A 22,675-nucleotide genomic window follows, 5' to 3' on the forward strand; every position below is an offset into this window, starting at 1 on the left:
TTAGTCAACCAAATTTCTTATATGATTTAAAAATATTTTTAATTGCTAATTATTGTGATTTATAGCATCTTTTATGTAACTTTTAATAATATATAATTTGTTCAAATTCATATGACAATGATAAGATTTCAAGAGTCAACGCAATAAAAATTTAAATTTTTTAAAAAGTTGTACCTCTAATATATTTTGTAGCTAAAATATACTCTCTCCGTCCACTTGTATTTGTCATGTTGCACTTTTTGAAAGTCCATTTGACTAATTTTCAAAGTTAAATCAGATTGTATTAATTTGATATTTAAAAAAATAATATGCAAAATCTATACAAAAAGTTCTATAAATTGTAATTTTTTGCCTATGAATATGATGAAAAAACACATTGTAAAATATTAGTTAAAATTCTTATAGTTTGACTCTAAAAAGGAAATCATAACAATTAAAAGTGCATAGAGAGAGTAATAAATAGGTAATTAAATTTGAAGAAGTTTAAAATAAAAGGTTGAAAAAAATAATTAGATAGACAACATATATAGAAAATTGAAAACATATAAATAATAAATGGGCCCAAATGAGGTCAAACTTTTTGGCTAATAAAGTAGTAGGTAATTAATGGTGTTAAATTGTCCAATAATATAAATTTTAAAGGTACAATCATAAAAGAAGAATGTACAACACTATCAAGCACATATCATCCAACACTTGTCATGTGCTTAGTAGTAGTTATTTCCACTTATTATATATAGTAATATAGATGATAGGAATGAGAACAATTATCACTCATCTCAACAATGGCTTCTTCTTGGTGGCAGAGTAGCAAAACCCTCATTATTACTACACCCTCATCTTTCTTTGCAAAACCTTCTCGGTGTAGTCAAAATTTCCATGTCTCATGCAATAATAATGCCAACAATGGTGATGAGCATGACAAAAACGTTGCAAGGAGAAATGTGCTTCTTGGTTTAGGAGGGCTTTATAGTGCTTCCAATCTTGCACCATTAGCCTCTGCTTCTCCTATACCGATACCTAATCTCAAATCGTGTGGTAATGCCACGAAATCGTTGAGTACAGAAGAAGTAGAATATAGTTGTTGCCCTCCTACACCAGATGACTGGAACAACATTCCATATTACAAGTTTCCCCCCATATCTAAGCTTCGTAAACGTCCCGTTGCTCAAGACGTGACTGAGGAATATATTGCAAAGTACCAATTGGCCACTCAAAGAATGAAGGACCTGGATAAAAAGGACCCTCGTTCATTCATGCAACAAGCCAATATCCATTGTGCTTATTGCAACGGTGCTTACAAATTTGGTGATGAAGTTTTACAAGTTCATTTCAATTGGCTTTTCTTTCCGTTTCATAGATGGTACTTATATTTCTACGAGAGAATATTGGGAAAACTCATTGATGATCCAACCTTTGCGTTGCCATATTGGAATTGGGATAATCCAAAGGGTATGCGTTTACCTCCCATGTTCGATCGTGAAACTACTCCCCTTTATGATGCAAGACGTAATCCACACGTCCGTAATGGAACCATAATCGAATTTAGTTCTTCTACCGACGAAGTTTCTACTGATGTTAAAAAGACGGTGACTAACAACTTAACTCTTATGTACCGTCAAATGATAACTAATGCTGCATGCCCTTTGCAATTCTTTGGTGCTCGTTACGTCCTTGGGATTGACGATTCCGAAAATCGGGGAACTATTGAAACCATCCCTCATACTCCAGTCCACATTTGGACTGGTACTGTCGAAGGTACGGTTTTGGATGATGGTAAACGGTCATTCGGTGAGAATATGGGTAATTTCTACTCAGCCGGTTTAGACCCGGTTTTCTATAGCCACCACGCCAATGTAGACCGTATGTGGAATATATGGAAAGGATTAGGCGGGAAAAAAAAGGATATCACAGACACAGATTGGCTGAACTTCGAATTCTTTTTCTACGATGAAAATGGAAACCCTTACCGTGTGAGGGTAGGAGACTGTTTGGATACGAAGAAGATGGGTTATGATTACCCGCTAACAGACATCCCATGGATTAACTGTAGGCCAACAAGAAAGGGGAGAGAAGGAAAAGTGGATTTAACAAGCATTGAGCCAGCAAACAAGGTATTCCCAATTGCTAACCTCAACAAACCCATTTCGTTTTGCATCAATAGGCCGACTACGTCAAGGAGTCAAAAGGATAAGGACGAAAAAGAAGAGGTCCTAATATTCAAGGGTTTAAAGTATGATACTAGCAAATATATATCGTTTGATGTGTTTGTGAACGAGGACGAGAATGTGAATACAGATGAGCTTGATAAGGTGGAGTTCGCAGGGAGCTGTGTCAACTTGCCCCATGTTCATGCACATAATAAGAAAATGGATTATGGTTAGACGTTTCAGCTAGACATTACCGAACTTTTAGAGGACAATGGACTTGAAGACGATGATATCATTACGGTAACGGTGGTTCCTAAAAAGGGTGGAGATGTGATCTCCATCCAAAGTGTGGCAATTGAATTTCTCGAGGGTTAAATTATCATTAATGTTTGTTCGAATCTCTCACGTATTCTCTTTATATCCTGTGTAATCTTTTTTATAAATTAATTGTCGCAAAAATATCTATGTCCCCTTCTTTTGCTATCATTTCATTTGGTGATAATACAAAACTCTAGAAAATAAGACATCTCATGCATGTGAACAGTAAAACAAGATTTAATGCGGAATGGTGGAATTTATTCCCTCAGTTCACTTTTATTAGCTTGTCTAATATTTCAAAACTATAGTTTTCACTTGTCACATTTTATATATTAAGGGCCCGTTTGGCCATGCGATATGGTATTATGATATGGAATCATGATATGGTATCATGATATGGAATCATGAGATGAAATTGAAGGTTTGTTCGGACATGCGATATGGAATTTTGTGTTGTATATTTTCTCATAAACATAAAAATCCCATAAGTTGTAAAACTATTAAAATAGCCCCAATTGTTTATTCAATCTTATCAAATAAACAAAAATTATAAAATCGCATAATAAATTATTACAAAGTTATTTATTCTTCACTTAAATAATTATTTCATCTAACTTTAATTTAATTAAAAAAATTGAACATAAATTGTACTTGATATGCTCATATCTCTCAACTACTCTTACAAATAACCTCTAAAGTAGAAAAAAACATACATATTAACTTAGAAGTTAAATGCACTAAGATAAAAATTAACAAACATCACTAACTTCTAACTATTTACAAGAAAAATCAATAGTTAAATATTATTGAATAACGAAATTTTAAAAAGTTACCACAAGTTTGAGTCAAAAACACTTCTAATAAAATTTAATCAAAAAAATTATAACTAGTCCACTTGACTAAATATTAATAACTAATTGATCAAATTTTCCCAAGTCTTCAATCAATTGGACTTGATATCCTTTAGTCATGTGAATGAACATTTTGCAAATACTAAGATTAAGAAAGTGCGGCACCGCCAATGAAAATTGTCTTTTATCAATATTATGCTTAGTCATAAGATTAAGACTTTTTTTTTATTATGAAAAATCAAAAAAGTATTACTCCCTTTGTTCTCATTTATATTCACCAAATGAATTTCTACTTTATCATTTATATTCACCAAATTTAAAGTGATAATAAATTTTATATTGGTGAGAATAATAAATTTTAAAAAGTAATGATGTGATTATAAATTTTATTTACATATGAAACAAATGGTTAGTAGATATAAATGTGGGGTTGTTTTAACAAAATATAAACTCATGGATCAATTATTGTATTAAAAGATCTCAAATCATGATATGGACATATCATGGTTTTTGGAGAATATGGTATCACCTCTCATGATATGGAATCATGAGATGGAATCAGCGTAAAATCGCATGTCCAAACGCTGATTCCATCTCACGACACCATATCGTGATATGGTATCACATGGCCAAACGCCTTCTAAGACAAAAACAATTAATTATTTATGTTCTAAATCATTTTCTATATATTACTCCATTAATATGACTTTTGGTATTACCTTTATATCTCTCATCAATATTATTATCTCTTAAAGAATCATGCTAAGTATAAAATGAACAATGGGCAAAAGGTATGAAATATATCCAAATTTTGATCGAAATTGTTGTAACAATTCCAAATTTTGAGCAAGATCTATTACCCCTACACTATTTAATAGTGTGTTTTAAAGATATATAAGTGTCCATCTGGACAAATTACTATTTATATTGATGCAATATTTATGATGTCTACGTACGCACCTATATATCTTTAAAATACACTATTAATTAGTGTAGGAGGATAATAGATCTTGCCTAAAGTTTGAAATTGCTACATTAATTTCGATCAAAATTCGAATGTATTTCAAACTCTTTTATGAATAAATAAAAATGATTGAACGCTACAATGTCAGTTGGATAAATAAAAACAAATGGAAAAAAATAATATCTTAACATTGAGCCAGCAGAGTCAGTATAGAGCTCGCAATCAGATTTGTCCCTTATGTTACCTTTGTCAAAATATCATTTAAGGAATCTTTTAGGACCACCTCGCTGAAAAAAAAAAGAGATTTTTGAGGAAATTTCAAAAACAATCAATTATATAGCATATTTTTTTTTTACTTCAAAGAAATTATATAGGATATGTTTGACAACTCATGTAACTTTTTCTAGATTTTTTATTTATTTATAAATTTCACATATTTCAGATTTAAGTTATTGGCATCATTGTGCATTTATAACTTTGTAATTTTGCACCCTTATTTTTTTATTTTAGATTTTCAAAATTGGTTGACTTAACTATGGTTACATATTTGTTAATGTAGTATAATCTTAACCTTAAAAATTTAAATAAGACACATGTCTTTCATCTAGATAGATGTGCATTTGACGAAATGGAGGGGAAGGGTAGCTTTAGGGTCAATCGAATAGATAGAAGATCTAGCGCCTCGGTCATAGAGAATGGGGAACAAGTTTGTGACCTAATAGAATAGTGTTTTGTGATCCCGGGGAAAGCTAGGAGAGCATATGTTCGACAACTCATGTAATTTTTTAATTAATTTTTTCATAAATTTCACATATTTCAGATTTAAGTTGTTGGCATCATTGTACATTTATAAGTTTGTAGTTTTGCACCCTTACTTTTTGATTTTAGATTTTATATACCGTTTGTATTAATAAGTTAATAATATCAATTTATTTAATTTAAATTCAAATCTTTTAATAAAAGGATAATTGTCTCTGTATCTAGAGAAATTCAATTCCAGAATATTTAGAGAGATTGAGAGACTCCATTCATATTTTTAAATTATTAATCTTTAGAACATTTATACATCTCGATTATTATAATGCACTTCCCATAGTTGAAACGAAAATAATATTTTTTATGCATTGAGAGACTTTGGTACTTTTTCTTGAGGACTTTATTGATAATCTCACGATAGATGTCCATCAATCGATAGGTATCAAATAGAGTCTATCAATATTTAGTTTAGTAGTTAAAATTCTGTTTGTTGAGGGAATACGATTATTTAGTAATGATTGGGCTTGAAAGACGTGAACATTTTTCTCTTAATTAGTCATTCTTTGGAAGAATTATACTTAGTTTCCACTTCCTTTTTTGGATGAAAACATGATTTCTATATTGGACCTCACATATATCTTGTACTACAACTAATTAGTATGATTTATGTCCAAATAGGATGTGTATATATATTGCAAATCTTAATAAGTTAGTCGGTTGACTATCTAAACTTTCACTTTGTTGGTGAAATTCGATTTCCCACATTATAATCTGGCCCTATGTTAAGTTATCATAGATATTTTTCATCTTAGCATCTTTGAATGTCAAAGATTTTGAAAATAGGCATCTTGGAAAGTCAAATATTTTGTTTTCTTGTTGTACCCAAGGGGACTTATACCCAAGACATTTGATTAAGAATGAAGAACTACTTACCACTCCACCACAAATTTTGTTGGTGATATATTGCGTTTAAATATCTAGAATATAACTACTACCACCCCGGTCAACCACTCACGACACACCCTTACGACTTCCACATCACCACTCAACTTTTGACTCCAAACTACTTTCTATCAAGCCTATTAACTGATTCGATACTAACCTCCTATCCGGGTAATACTTACTATTAGACATTTACGACGTAAAGCCACCCCGATCCTCCAGACCAATACACACTACCACCTCTCTAAGGTACACATATTGACACCTAGACCCTTGGTCTCCACTTATCATATCACATCCCGATTTGGGACTAACCATTCACAATTCCTTATGCAATAGATATATCCAATTACCTTACGACACCGCACCCCACACATATATCTATATATAATGCATAATCCAGATATCATTTCAGGATCAATGTATTTCACATTCTTCAATAATACACATATATATAACAAGTCAATGGTCCTCTCATGGAACCCATATCCAAACAGTTAGTGTGACGGATCGTGACACCCGATCTAAGTTAGTGTGTCGGATTGTGACACCCGTTCTAATGTTTATGTCGGTAAGTGACATCCGATCCAAGTTAGTGTGTCGGAAAGTGACACCCTTTTCAATATATATGTCGGTACGTAACATTCGATTCCAGTTAATTAGTGTGTCAAAACGTGACACTCGTTCCAATATATATGTCGGTACGTGACATCCGATCCCAGTTAGTACAACCACAATCACAATCACATCCATAATGTACAATACCTAAATCATATAGTCAAGTACACAAGTTCATGACATGCATTGTTCGTAATCATTCCATTAGGTTCGTTTCCACATTTTCATTCATAGCATACACACATGCATACAATATCGCAAATAAGCGACATACATCACACAAATAGGAAATCAACCATCACCTAACCCTAGTTCACCGCCTAAGGCTTCCTCCTACAGTATACGTCTGATGTAACACCTAGGATACAAATACAACATCTCGATTCGGTGCATGAAAGCTTACGCATGGATTCTACCGTCAAATTCCAATATACTACGCAATGAACAACATATTTATAAATACTCAATTAATAAACCTAGCCTACCTAGGCGCCAAGCATTAGCAGAGGGATTTGAGTTCGAAATCTAGTTTTCAGACGACAGGACGGTGAATCTTGACCGGAAATTCGTAATCTATTGACCTCCTTGCGCTAGAAATCTCTTTCTCATCCCTTCTCAAGCCTAGAACAGCCTTTTGGGGGTTTCTAGGGTGATCCTCGCCTCTTTTGGTATTTTTGGAAAAAGGAAAATATTAGACTTCGCGTTATTTACATTCTGTCTCGCCCATTCCTCTCTGGCGACCACTTATCCCGCTAGAGCGCCGCCGCCCTAGCGGCATCTGGCCTGCTTTGGCGGGCTGAGGGCCCCAGTTTTCCTGAGGTTTTTCTCTTCCTAATTAATGACGGTTCAGGTCGCTATAATTTTCCATCAAAAAGTTGATTTGAATGAATCCCTATGCCCTTCCTAGCTCCGCTCCTAATAGCATGTCACTAGACACTAGTTAAATAATACAAATGGAGTGAGAAATTCTTTTACTTGTCAAGCTTCATTTTATGAGAATTAATTTAACTAATCTTTATTGTTAATATATGCTAACAAAAATTAGAGACGCCTAAGTTGTTTTATTATCTGAAAATTTAGTTTGAAAACTTGAAGTTCTCTAACACTTGCCGAAAACAAATGCCAACCACATTAAACATTACCTTAAATCATTATCTGCTACTGTCAAGAAAAATACCAAATATTTTTTCGGTGGTTTCAAGGTGAAGCTAGTAAAATATTGAGATAAGTGACAAAAACGCACTTAATAAATCTTATGATTTTATTATCACAAAAAAATAAAATTAAGGGTGTATATGACCGGATTGGTTCGGGCTTTTTAAATATTTGCCAAATTATTTGTGTCAAATTTTTAAATTTATAAAACTCAGAATTTTCAACCTCAGGTTTTTCGGGTTGGTTTGGGTTCTTCAAATACCAAACCAAACCATTTGTATCGAACTTTAAATTTTTTAAATCAAACCAAATGAATAAACCTAAGATTTTTTTGGGTTTTTGAATTTTTTCGGTAAAGTATTCATACTAACATATAATTAACTTATGCTCCAAATATTTCTTTAGTCCAATCAAAATATAAATATTTCTATTTGGTTCTAAGCTTCCGAACCTGCCTATCTAAAATGGCTATAAGCTCCTCCTCGAATATCAAGTCTAGACCCAGCTCCACTAAATCGAGTGCAAGCACATGAGACTCATTCAGAATATACTTCTGAAGCATGATGACATGGAAAACAGGATGAAATGTCGATAAACTAGGTGGCAAGGCCAACTTATAGGTCACCTCTCCCACTCGACTCAAAATGTCAAAAGGTCCAATGAATGTAGGGCTAAGTACTTTGCCCTTCTTTCTGAACCTCATCACACCCTTCATGGGTGATACTCGGAGCCAAACATAATCACCCTTCATAAACGCCAGAGCTCAAACTCTCCGGTCTACATAACTCTTATGTTAACTCTAGGCTGTCAACAGTCTATACTGAATCATACGGACCTGCTCCATAACATCTCTAAGAAAGTTTGTATCCGGATGTTCGATATATCTCTATATCTTCCCTCTTGGATACATCCCTCTCCAATGTATCCAGATTCTTATACATTTTTATCCCCTCTCTGATACATCCCTCCTCTATGTATGTGGATCATGTACTAATATATCTTGAAGTCTAATAATATATTTGAAATCCATAAATTTCAAGTGATTTTGTAAGTTTTTTTAAAAAATTAATGTAATTAGCTCTTTTATGTAAATTATATACTTATAATATACGTGAAAGTAGGGATGGCAATGGGGCGGTGTAGGGCAGGGGAGGTGTGGGTTGAGCTTAACCCGCAAAATTTTTAATCCGCCCCGCCCCGCCCTGCAAAACAACTCTTTTTATTTTCAACCCGCCTCATCCTGTCCGGCATAAGTTTTTTAATATTTTATTTTTCTAGTTATATTTAATACTAAAAATAAAATTCATAAAAATAAATTCATTTTTTCATTAAGTTGTATTAATTTAATAAGATAGTAACTTAAAATTTTATTTTTTAGAGGTCAATTGAGAAACATGTAAGAAATTGTATTATTTTTTATTGAATCATTTTCATTTATTATCTTGAATATTTTAGTAAGTTTAATGAAATTATCTTAATAAATAATGCTCTATCATTCTTATAACATGTAAAAAATTAAAATTAAATTTGAATCCACATAAAATCGCATATATTCACAGAAAGCCCTGCCCCATATTAATTTTTAAAAATCCCACCTCAACCCTTCTCCCATCCACCCCGGCCCATTGTCATCCCTCCATGAAAAATGTACATTCATCAATGGCGAAACATACTGTACATTTTCTTCGTTCACTTGTCTCTCGTCCTATCTTGAATTGTCACATCATATTAAATTAAAATTATAAATAAACGACAAAATTGATTGGTTTTAGTTTCCAACTTTTTTATAATGGATATTCTTATATGACTTATTTTTTCTTTAGTTAGTCCTAAAAATGATATATTTTTAAATTAAGTAATAATATAATTTTAAAATAACTATTTTATCATTAATTAAATAATTTATAGCCACATAAATATCTTTCACTTACTTTAGACAACAAATTTTAAAAAGCTTTCTTTCTTTCTTTCTTTCTTTCTTTCTTAAATTTTGTGTCTAATCATACTAACTCATATAAAATGAGATCAGATACTTTTTTTATTTGATTTTATAAATTTTAAAAATTCAAATAATTGATTTAATTTGGTAGATGAAAAAAGTGATTGGAAACACTTTCTAATAAAAAATGGAAAAATCCTCATGCAATACATTTTCAGTTATTGATTCAATTTTATGGTCGTAAAGAAACTATGTGTGTACTTCTTTGATCTGGTCCCTTGTGTGTGGGGCTTGCAATCAATGCAAGGACAAACGTATTGAACTATTGAAAACATTTGGAACTTGACGTAAATTATTAGCTTTGTTAATGAATTATTGATAGTCTTAAAAATATTCTTTTGTTTGACTAATTAAACTTATATACACTCTCAATTAGCCACATGACATAGCACATAGTCCTAAACTCATATAAGAGCATAAGACTCTTAATAAAAAACCGAGAGAAGCATCGAAAACACCCCTAAATTTGTTGAGAATTTAGAGGTGTATTTCACTCATGTTATAAGATCGATAGTGTACTTATATTTCAGTTAGTCAATTAAAAAATATTTTTAAATCTATCTATAATTTAAAGATGAAATTAATAATTCAGACTAAATTTAGAAATGTTTTCAACACTTTCTTCAATAAAGAAAGTATGTGTCTACTTTTTTTATCTGGTCCCTCCCTTGTGTGTTGGACTTGCGTCCAACAAAGAAAGTATGCGTCTACTTCTTTGATCTGGTCCCTCCCTTGTGTGTGGGACTTGCCATCAACGCAAGGACACCAAAAAAGTAATGCTCGTGATTTTTGTCATTTAGACAAACTTGTTTGAAAGAATTTGATGCAAGTATTTTATCACATTACCTACCCCTACTAATTAATGTCTAATATTTGAGTTTGAAAAATGATATGGAAAATAGTATTTTATATTAAGGATAAAAAGATGAAAAAAAAATTATATGTAAAAAATAAAAAATAAAAATAAAAATTTATTTTAAAAATAAGTGACAAGTAAAAAATGAACGAAGGGAGTAATATAGAACAACTAGGTTCATGTGCATTTACTGAAATATTCAGAGTGACATTATTTGTATTTGCTAAAATTATTCAAAGAGCTAGTCACGATTCCACCATCTAAATTATTTTGCCTACATATCTTTTGCATAAATTTGGCGGAAAGAATAAACATCCAATAAATAAATACTTCAATTATTTTAATTTATGTGAAAATGTGTGATAAACACAAAGTTTAAGAGGGAAAAAAAGATTTTTGAAATTTTTATGTAAAATAAGTCATAAAATTTTGTAGGTATAAATCATTTTATTAAGAATAAAATGAAATTAAGTTATTACTAAAATATAAAAAGATATCATTTTTTTTGGAGTTAAACAAAAAAAAGAAAAGAGAATGTTAAGTAATTAAATTGATGGAGAATAAATTTAAATAATCTTTAAAAAGAATTTGGAACGGGTCCATACATATCGTGTCAATTTTGTTTAGATATATTTTATATTTATGAATATGATATCATTACCATATTGAATTACCAAATTAATATAGTATGACTTGAAATTTTTCATGAAACTTCTCAAATATCATTTTAATTGCTTAAATATGAAGAAATATTTAACAGAAAGTTTAAACAATTTTCTTCGTTAATCAATTATTAAAAAAAAGGACATTTTAATCAATTTTGAGCTAATGTTGAAATATGGTAGTGGGTAGGGTTTGGGAATGTTTGGTACTCCCTCTGTCTCAATATATATGTGACACATTTCGAATTTCGAGATTCAAACAAGTTTATTTTTTATCATAAATTTTTCCTATATTTTTTAAATATTTTGAATTACCAAATTATTAAGACTTATAGTACTTTTTATGTAGTTTACATCTAATTGCAGTTATACTTTTTTTTTTTCTTCTATTCTTAACATAATAACAACAGATTTTTATTCAAGCTTCAAGCTAATTTCAACATGAAAAAGGAAAAACAAACAGAACAAGGAAATTAAACTTCATGAGAGAAGATACTTGGCGAAGATAAAATAGTTCAACACTTGACGGACACAAGGAATCAACCATCAAAGTGTAATAATCTCAGCAGATTCAGTAGAAACTAAATTAACAATCCACAAGCCTGATATCCACACATCCAATGGTGAGACCTTTGCCAACTTTCCTTGGAACCAGAGTCACCACAATTTTTTCATCATTTTCCAAATCAAGCTCCTCCAACAGTTCTGTTATCGCCAGCTGCAAATTAGCACTTGAAAGATCATTATCACCAGATTTATGAGGATCAGGTTTAGGAGTATGTGGCAAGCTAGTATAGGTTCCCGCATACTCTTTCTGGTCAAGATCCCCTGATGTCACATTCTTGTCCGCGTTCACATACACATCGAACCTTATGTAGTCTGTATTATGATATTTTATGAAGCCGAACGTTAGAATCTCCTCTTTATTATCTTTCTCCACTTGAGTCCTTAACGAAGCCGGTCTATCCAAGGAAAACGATGTGTTTCCATCCAGCTGAAAGATCGGGAATATTTTGCTTGCTGGTGGAACTTTACTTGGGTCCAGTTTCCCAGTTGAATATTTTTTGGTTGGCTTGCAGTCACGCCATGGGGTGGGGCTTCGTTCGTAGTCATATCCCATCTTCTTCGTGTCCAAACAGTCTCCGATTTTCACAAGGTAAGGATTTTTGTTTTCATCATAGAAAAAGAACTCGGAGTTCAACCATTCTGGTTGTGTTAGATCTTTTCTTTTCCCTCCTAGTGTTTTCCATTCGTTCCACATCCGGTCCACATTGCCGTGGTGGCAATAGAAAACCGGGTCCAAACCAGCTGAGTAGAAATTACCCATATCCTCACCGTATTTCGGTTTACCCTTAGGCGCTTCTTTATCTCGTTTTGTACCAGTCCAAATGTGGACTGGTATGTGAGGGATATTTTCAATGGTTCCCGGGGTATCGATGTTAGTCCCGAGAACGTAACGTGCACCGAAGAACAAAAGAGGACACGGAGCATTAGTTACCATTTGACGGTACATTAGAATTAAGTTATTGTTCATCAATAGGAGTTCAGTTGTATCAACCTTGTCCCCAAAAAAACCAAGATCCATAACAGTGTTGTTACGGACTCGTGGATGACGCCTTTCATCGTAAAGGGAAGTCCCTTCACGATCGAACATGGGAGGTAAATGCATGCCCTTTGGATTATCCCAATTCCAATATGGTAAAGCGAAAGTTGGATCATCGATGAGTTTTCCCAATATTCTTTCGTAGAAGTATAAGTACCATCTATGGAACGGGAAGAAAAGCCACGAGTTATGAACTTGTAACACTTTGCCATTAACAGCATAAGCATCATTACAATAAGCACAATGTATATTAGCTTGTTGCTTAAACCCAAGAGGGTTATCAGGTTCTTTCTCATCAAGATCTTTCATTCGACTAATTGCCAAATTGTACTTGGCAATATACTCCTCATCAGCAAGATGAGCAGGGGAACGGATACGGAGCTTGTTCATAGGAGGGAATTTGTATTGTGGAATGGTGGTTGTATCTTTGGGGAGAGGAGGGGGGCAACAAATATAAGGAACTCGTGGACCATCAGTTATATAGGCTGCACAACAAGTATCAAAATCAGGTGGTGGTGAGGGAGCAGCAGTGGCTAATGGTGCAAGATTAGCAGCACCATAAAGACCTCCTAACCCTAAAAGAACATTTCTCCTATCAACAGCGTCAAGGTTTTTGTCATGCTCGCCACCATTTTTGTTGGCGTTGCATGAAACCTTGAAACTTTGACTACGCCTTCCGTGGAGGAAATGCTGAGAGGGTTTTGATAAGAAAGATGAGTTGGTATTATTGGAGAAAGAAGAGGGAATATTGGTAGTGCACAAAGGTAGAATAGAAGAAGCCATTGCTGGGATGAGTGTTTTTGCTTTGCAGCGTTTCATCAGTATTTATGTACAAAATTCATGTACCTACTACAAACGTGAAACACGCAGTTTTGAAATGGTTTTGTATTTTTGTTTATTAGGTTAATAATTCAATTTTCAGTTTTAAAATTTTAGTTAATGATAAATAGATAATTCAATAAGATTATATTAAAATTATGTTTGTATCCTTAACTATATAATAATGACTTTAAATTTTAAATGCAGATCCTATTTTCTTTTGCATTTTATAATTGTTGACTTGGAGTTAGTGTCTTCTTTCTAAATTCATTTGTTTGGTGTGTTATTTTTCATTTTGATAAATTGATACGGTGCTACTTCACAAGAAATTAAGAAAAACTAATTTACTTTACCATTAACGAATTTGAATTTATTTTTACTTGTAATTTATGTACACTTTTACGCATGAAGGTAGTGTATGTATGAATAAAATTAAAAACAAGAGAAACTAAAACAAATTAGAGGAATATTTTCTTATCAGTTAAATAGAAAAATTAAATCGTTGGTTTAGATTCAAAATTTAAAATTAATATGATTATTAATTTAGCATATTTATAAATTTAAAATTAATAAACTTAATCAATTATACATAAAAGCGAACCAAATCAACCGATCTCACCGATAAACATAAATCCTAAAATTTTTTAAAATTAAATAGGTTTTCTTTATTTATTATTTGTGTCTGCGTGTTTTTAACGTGGAAAGTGAATATGATTTTTATCTGCTACTCAAAATTTAAGATGTGAGGTGGTCGGTGGGCGAGGCCTGTAGAGATATTTTGAGAGAGGTGACGGTGAAATTAACTAATGTTTGGTGTAAAATTGGTATAGAATTTTCTATTTTTTGTATACTTTAAAATTATTAATTACAATAATTAATAATTTAAAATATTTAAAAAAAGTTATAATATTAGAAATATGCTTTCACTTTCCAAATATATACATAATGACTAAGATAAATAAATTGAAATTGAAAAAGTATTTAAAACCTATGATACAATCTAGCAGTACTATTTATTGGAGTACAAAATAATAATTTCCAAAAGGATTCAGCTCCTCTCCATTTTCGTTGACTCTATTTTCCTCAAGTTCTAGCCTTGATTAATGACATATGACATAACTTAGATTTAATGGCTATGATTTAATTAATTAAAATATATCCCTAACTATAGTTTAGATAATAAATATATTATTATATCAATTAAAAATAGTCCTATTATTTCTCCCATTTTCTCCTTATTCCCTCCAAGACGATTGTTTCTCTCTTTTCTCCCTATTTCCTCCAAAAATTTCTTTGTTGCCATTTAATTAATTAATTCAAGTTCCGTGATGGTATGGCTCTTCATCTTTATGCTTCCCACCTATTAATTTCAGCCCTTTCTTCTTCCTCCTCCCAGCTTCTTCGTCATCCTCCGGTTGCACCCCATTAATTTAACACTGTTATAAAGATAATAATAGCTCTATTTTCGCTGTCGTGGAAAGGAAGGGTGGATGGGGTATGTGACGAGATCATTTAACTCATTTTGAGAAAATTATATTCAATGAAAAATGTACACCATCAGGTATACTCATAAAAATTATGAGTATTTTATGCTACATGAAAGTTAAAATTTCTTAATACATAATATATTAAAGAGAAGTTCAATTATCAAATTGAACTGATCAATAAATAGCCTTACTTGAAAATCTTAATTATATGAAAGAATACATCTTTTTGTGACGCAATTATCAAAATTGAATAATATTTGAGTACTTCAATTTAAAAGTTCTCCATAAATCTGAAAATACCTTATCATTTTAGGATCTAGCCCAGAAAATATTTGTTATCAAACCATCGGCATCCAGTGGCGGCTTTTCCTCTTTGAAAAAAAAGCAACCGCCTTAGGCCACAAAATTTGAGGGGCCTCATTTAAAAAAAATAAATATGTTATACATATTTTTTTTTAAAAAATATTGAGTATTATTTGTAGAAAATATAAACTTTTCGTAAAAGAGCAAAGAAGTAATAAAAGTATGATAAATTATGAGTACTATGTCTCGAAAAAGATTAAATAATTGGCTATAATAAACTTCATGAAAAAATATATTCGAATTTAAAGCCTCTATTCGAATTTGACTTTAGGCCACATGTACTCTGTGTACATGTGGTTATACTAGCTTGCCACATGTACACAGAGTTGGGGATACTAATCATACTGCAACTGCTACTCTCCAGCTGGCGATAACAGAACTGTTGGAGGACATTGGTTTGGAAGATGACGAGACTATTGCGGTGACTCTAGTACCAAAGAAAGGTGATATTTCCATTGGAGGTGTGGAGATCAAGCTTGCGGATTGTTAATTAGTGTGTATTCAATCTGCTGAGATTACATGAGTTGAATGATATGATCTGTTACGATTCTGTTTTTGTTTATTGGTTTGTCTGTTTGTTTGCTTTTAATTTTCATGTTTGAGACAAATGAATCCAATTTCCTTGAATAAAAGCGATTTATTATCACATAGAACCATTTACTTTTGTTATTGTAAATTTAAAATCACTTTGTTTTATCTCATACAAAATGTTAAATGTGTTGTTTAGTCATTTTGGATAGTTTTGAGAATGCTTTAAAAAAGAACGTTACAAGTGCATAATATATTGGTCTTGGGATAATTCACATATTATTACTTGTTCACATTTCCTTTTTTAGTTGTCCCTAATTAGTTGTTCATTTTGACAAATCAAGAAAGGACAATTTTTTTTTACCTATTATACCCTCAATTAATTATTTTGAAAAAGGTAGAACTTCTTGAAAATATTAAGTTTTTAATTCATCCATTTCATAATTAATAGGGGTAAAATGGTAAATTCACTATGTTAATTATTGATTTCTTAATAACTGTGTCAATTTAAAAATGGACAAGTAATTAAGGACAGAGGAAATATTTGATATGATTCAATGAATTTTAGCTATAACAATTACTTTTGCTGGTTAGTGTATTCAGTTTTGGAATGATATGTTGGTCTTGGAATAATTCACATATTTTTTGTATGAGATTCCTAACTTTTAATAAAAAATAGGGAACAAGATAAGGAACAAGATAAGGAACAATAGCATGTGGATTTAGAAAGGACTAGTAACCTTAAAATAATGTAGCATACACAATAATAACATATACTCCCTCCGTCCCTATTTACTTGTCCATATTTCCTTTTTTGGTTGTCCCTATTTAGTTGTCCATTTTGACAAATCAAGAAAGGACAACAAATTTTTTCCTATTATACCCTTATTTACACTTCTTGAAAATTGTAAAAGTGTATGTTGTTTCCCTCCAATTTATTTCACTTTAATTCAAATAAGTGGTTGTAATTTTGAAGTGAAAAGTTGTCATAAGGGTAAATTTGTAACTTCACTGTGCTAATCATTGTTGCCTTAATCTGTGTGCCATTTCTAAAGTGGACAACTAAAAAGGGACGGAGGGAGTAGTATTGAATATATTTACCCCACTATATTATTTTATATAAAGAAAAGGTGCGATTTCTGACTAGAATTATTATATTACTAGATATAGGACCCCGTGTCAGCACGAGGCCCAATATATATTATTTTTTTATTTTAATTTATGTCATATTATGGAATTTGAGAAGTTATTGAAATTTTTATATAATTTTAAAAAGGGAAAAGGGTCAAAAATACCCCCCAACTTTGGTTTATTGTTTGACTTTACCCTCGCCGTTAAAATGAATTTAATTTTACCCCTCCCGTTACTAATTTCACCAAAATTACCCCTCATTTAGACGGAATCCCCAAAATTGGTCCAAATTGACCCAATTACCCGGATTTTTAAAAAAAAAAACCTATTCCCTATTTTTAACCCAATGACCCGACCCCTCTAGGATAACCCGGTACCAATTAACCCAATTACCCATTTCCATTTACCCATCCTCTCTCTTTAGATAATCTCATTTTCTCCCAAATTTACCCATTAACTTCTCCTCTGATTTCTACAACGATCTTGCTCAACAAATTGATTCTTTGCCAACGAAAGGTAAGATTTTTGGATTCTAAGTTGTTTTGTCTACGGTATCTCTCTTTCGTTCTTCCTGCATCTCTCTTTCGTTGTTGATTACGAGTTAGTGTTTGTCTCCAAATTTTTGGCTCATTTGTTTGCCTCTTTACTGATATGTATTACGATATGTTAGTTAGGGTTTGTGGGTATCTGTCTTTCTGACTCATTTGTTTGCCTTTTTACCGATATATATTACGATCTGTTAGTTAGGGTTTGTGAGTATCTGTCTTTGGGTTATTTGTTTGACTTTTTACATCTAAAAATTAACGATTTGTTACTTTAGTTGTTGATTTACGAGTGTTGATGTTGTGGGTTAAGGTTTTTGAGTTATGGATTTACCTTTTTACATCTAAAATTTCACGACTGTTAGTTATTTGTTTGCTTTTTTACGATTTAGGGTTTGTGGGTAGGTTTTAGGGTATTGATGAATTTGGAGGAGGTGGTTTAGGTTTTGGAGATGTTATTGAGTATAGGCTGATTTCTGGTCCCAATATTTAATTGGGAAATTCTTGATTGAATATGGTCCCTTTTTTATGTGAGGCCAATATTTTATTCATTCTTATTGAATATGGTCCCCTTTTTCTCCAAATTTCTTAGTTATTTGTTTTTTTTTTTTACAGTTTGTTAATGTTTATTCTTATTGAATGTGGTCCCTTGTTGTCTTTGTGTGCCTTTTTAGGAGTTTTGTTAATGTTATTACTATTTTTGGAAGTTGTTAATGTTGTCTTTGTGTCCCTTGATTGTGTGCATTTTTACGTGTTCTGTTTTTCCTTTCTTAGTTATTTTGTCTCATTCATGCTTTTGGAAGTTGTTAATGTTGTTTCTTGTGCGTCTTAGGTTGCCTAAAATGGTTTTGGTTGATCTAGTATTTCACTATGGTGGGAAATGGATAAGAGAGCCTAAATTGCTCTATGAGAGGAAGCTTGTTCACAAATGGGAAGGTTGTGATTCTGATCTCTTATCTTATATAGATATTACTAATGAGTACATTAATATATTAGGCTATGTAGGTGTGCAACAGTTACTAGTATCTGTTGATACACTCAAATTACACCTCCTTACAGAAGTATAAGCGATCGTTATCAAGTACAGAACCCAACTTGTAGGTTGGGGTCGATCCCACGAGGAAAATGATTTAGACTTTATTTTAACCAACAATTATATTCAATTAGTCAAATTATTTTCAGAAACAGGTAATTAAAAGGGGGGTTTGTGCTTGTGTGAAACAAATAGTAAGAACTTAATAATTAATCAATAATCAAACTCAACTTTGGTTGTTATCAAGATAAGAAAAATAACTAGGGTATACGTGTTCCCCACAAGCTCATAACGCAGTAATCCTAGCAACATCAATCCTTTTCTAGTGTATTACATGCAAAGTGATAAGTTAGGTATCTCTAAATCCTTGGTCCGGCACCTAGAGAATTTCACCCCGCACCTTGGTCCGGCTACGTGTGTATAATTTACTAACCCTTACCTTTACCTCGTATTAGACATCATAATCGATGTTTGGCTTAGTTATTACTTCGCACCAATCGACACTAGCCTATTAGATAGTATCACACTAAATCTATGTTGATAATTCTTTTCTTGTTAATTACCTCCTTGGTCCGGCAAGTAGTAACAAGGCGAGTTCTAACGTTGGCCACCGTTAAAAAGACTTCTAAACGAAAGAATTATCAATGCATGCAAAATACTAGTCAAGAATTGCTTATTTACTATTCATACTTTGTTAATCGATCATGGTTCCCACAACCCTAGTTGTGGATTTAGTTACTCATATTGGCAAGAACACAATTCATAATTGTAGAAGAAGAAATCATGAACTTACGTAAAAAGAATGATAAACCCAGAAATTTAACTTGAATTGCAAAGCCAAAATTTTCAAAACGAACTTGGAAAATCAATAATTGCTAGAGTTGCAAATTAATCTCCAAAGTTACAAAGTAAAACTAGAATAATAGTGTCTCACCCCCAAAAACGAGGTTTACATGTCCTATTTATAGAAAATAAATCCTCAATAAAAAAGGAAACAAATTAAGGAAAGTTTTGTTCAGGCACGCGTCTTCAATCCACGAGACCGACTTACGGACCGTCGATGGATCTACGGTCCGTAAGTCCCTTCCGTCACTCGGGACTTAGAAAATATTTTAGCTTCCAAAAATCAGCTTCTCTGAAGTAAACGACGGACCGTATATCGATCTACGGTCCGTCAATCCTCACCGTAGCTTCATACTTAGAATCTTCAAAAATCAGGTACTGGAACCCTCGCAGCCTCACTCTACGGATCAATAGTACGATCCGTAGATCAATCTACGAACCGTTAATGAGCACCGTGGTTCCACACTTGGTCAGATTTCCCTGATTTGTCCTCAATACCATGCCTGCTGATCTACGGTCATAACCTACGGACTGTGAATGGACCTACGGTCCGTAGATCACCTCCGTGGATGCCTTTTTCTGCATTTCCTTCAGCTGTCTCTAAACTTCCGCGCCTGAACACCTTTCTTGCAAAACATAATAAAAACACATAAAAACTAATATAAAAGGCCCTAGACACACATAACTTGTAAGTGAAATGTATTGGAAATATTATCTGTCCCTTTTGGAAAATACTATGAAATAGAAGGTGATGAGGGGATTAGGACATTATTGTCCTTTGTTAATGATAAATTTGATATAATTAATTTATTTGTCGTTGATGATTGTGAGTTAGATGTTGATGTTGAGAATATAATCAAAATGTTAGAGATTGTGGTAGTTATTGATGATGTATCTACTGATTGTACTTCTGATGGTACTGAAAATGATAGTGATACTTCCAATGATAACTCTGATTATAATTCTGAAAAATTAGAGGTTCTTGCACTAGAAAGGAGGAGGGTAATTGATGGTAGCTTGTGTGATTACAAGGATTTACACAAGTCAATGACATTTAAGGATATAGCTGATGCTAGAAGATACATTAGTTTGCATTCATTGGCAAATGGCTATAATTTAACTACTAAAAAAAGTGACAGAAAAAGACTTGGGGTTGTTTGCAGAGATAAATGCAACTTTGTATGTCTAATTTCTAGTGAAAAGCATGTTGCCGGTGTTAGAGTGAAAACATTGAAAGGAGAGCATAATAAAGCATGCAAGGATCCATGTGGTAACTATAAGGTTAGTGCAACTACAATGGCCTTTTACTTTAAGGAGAAGTTGCAAGCTAATCCAAAATACAAGATAAAGAAAATGAAAGTTGATATGAAAACTGCTTTCAACATTAATGCTCATTTTGAAAAGTGTAAGAGAGCTAAAAGAATGATATTGGAGGACATGGAAGGCAGTTTTTGTGATGATTATAAGAAAATTGTTGGGTATGCAAATGCTTTAAAAAAGAGTAATCCAGGAACTGATGTTGTCCTTAAGGTTTAAAGAAATGCATTAGAAGATGGAAAAAGAAAATTTTCGAGGATGTACATTTGTTTTGATGCATTGAAGAGTGGATTTAAGAATGGGTTGAGACCTTTCATTGGCCTAGATGGTACATTTTTGAAGGGTAAAGCTAAAGGTCAATTGTTATATGCTATTGGTCAAGACTCGATGAACCATTTCTATCCTATTGCTTGGGCTATTGTGGACAGAGAGTGCAAGGCATCTTGGGTGTGGTTCTTGGAATTACTTCAGAAGTCTTTAATCATCAACAGTGGAGAAGGAATCACATTCATGTCTGATATGCAAAAGGTAAATTCTCATATCTGTCACTTCTTTATTCATTCTTATTTACTGTATCTTATAAATCTTTATCTGTTGTCTTATGTATTTTCATTTTTTTTTCATTCTTTTTTCTTTTCGTTATGGTAATGCGGCTGAGAGTTAGCAAGCAACCTTGGCCTCTTGGCGGGAGGTTCGCTGTCCCCCCCCGAAAAAAAAAAAGAAAGCTGAAATCAATTTGTCTTGTACTGATATACAAGGATTAATTGAAGCTGTTAAAAATATTTTACCTAATGCTATGCATAGATTTTGTGGCACATAGAGGCCAACTGGAGAAAAAAAGGTAAGAGATCTAAAATGATGACTAAGTTATTGTGGTGGTGTGCATGGAGCACCTACAAAGAGGAATTGGATGATTATTTGAAGATATTAGGTCAACTGTCTGAAGAAGCAAAAGACCATCTGTTGCATTTTCCAATACAAACTTGGTGTAGAGTATTTTTTGACACTGTTTGCAAGAATAGTAAGGTGGAAAACAATTTGGTTGAGTCATTTAACTCTTGTATATTGGAAGCAAGACACAAGCCAATAATTGGTATGCTTGAGGATATAAGAATCAATGTTATGGTTATGACCAAGTTTGTCAAAAATGAAAATGAACTGATGACTTGGAACTGTGATTGGAGTCCTATAGCTATTGAAATGTACAATGAATTCTTGAAGATTGCTAATGTGTGTGAATTAAATTTCAATGGAGATGATGGATTTGAGGTAAGTGAAGGAAATGATAGACACATTGTCAATTTGGCAGCTAAGAAATGCACATGTAGGGTATGGGATCTTACTGGAATACCATGTCCCTATTCAATCAAGGCTCTTCTTTACAAGAGTCTTGATCCATTGGAAGAGATTCACTGGTGGTACTCTAAGGAAACATATCTTTTAACTTACCATTGTAAGCTACAACCAGTGCCTGGTCAAAAGTTTTGGAAAATTGAAGCTGAACAGGAAATGAAACTACCAGAATTGGTAAACTTAGCTGGCAGACCTAGAATGAATAGGAAAAGAGATAAAGATGAAGCACTTAAGAGACAAACTGAGTGGGTTGCACCAAGAAGAGGGAGAAAAATAACATGTTCAAACTGTGGGATTCTTGGACACAATGCGAGAGGTTGTCATAAGGTAATCATTTCATTTGCTATGTAATTAGTTATTGTATTGTAATTTTGATTTTTCTGCT

The 22,675-nt window shown here is 32.5% G+C and overlaps 2 protein-coding genes across 2 annotated transcripts in view; one reads left to right on the forward strand and one right to left on the reverse strand.

The window, feature by feature from the left end:
• The window catches only part of LOC125843031 (polyphenol oxidase E, chloroplastic-like), a 16,493-nt gene extending 357 nt beyond the window's left edge, over positions 1-16,136 (forward strand). The window contains exons 2-3 of the mRNA XM_049522281.1: positions 1,061-2,379; positions 15,870-16,136. Of these exons, the coding sequence (XP_049378238.1) occupies positions 1,061-2,379; positions 15,870-16,033 (1,483 nt within the window). The 3' untranslated portion in view covers positions 16,034-16,136. The remainder of the gene's footprint in view (positions 1-1,060; positions 2,380-15,869) is intronic.
• LOC125842199 (polyphenol oxidase B, chloroplastic-like) lies at positions 11,858-13,663 on the reverse strand. Its single transcript, XM_049521443.1, has one exon. It carries the CDS (start codon positions 13,655-13,657, stop codon positions 11,858-11,860), a length of 1,800 nt encoding a protein of 599 aa, XP_049377400.1. The 5' UTR covers positions 13,658-13,663.
• Positions 16,137-22,675: the final 6,539 nt, after the last annotated feature.

The sequence above is a fragment of the Solanum stenotomum genome, chromosome 10 (genome assembly GCF_019186545.1).
Source record: "Solanum stenotomum isolate F172 chromosome 10, ASM1918654v1, whole genome shotgun sequence".
NCBI lineage: Eukaryota > Viridiplantae > Streptophyta > Magnoliopsida > Solanales > Solanaceae > Solanum > Solanum stenotomum.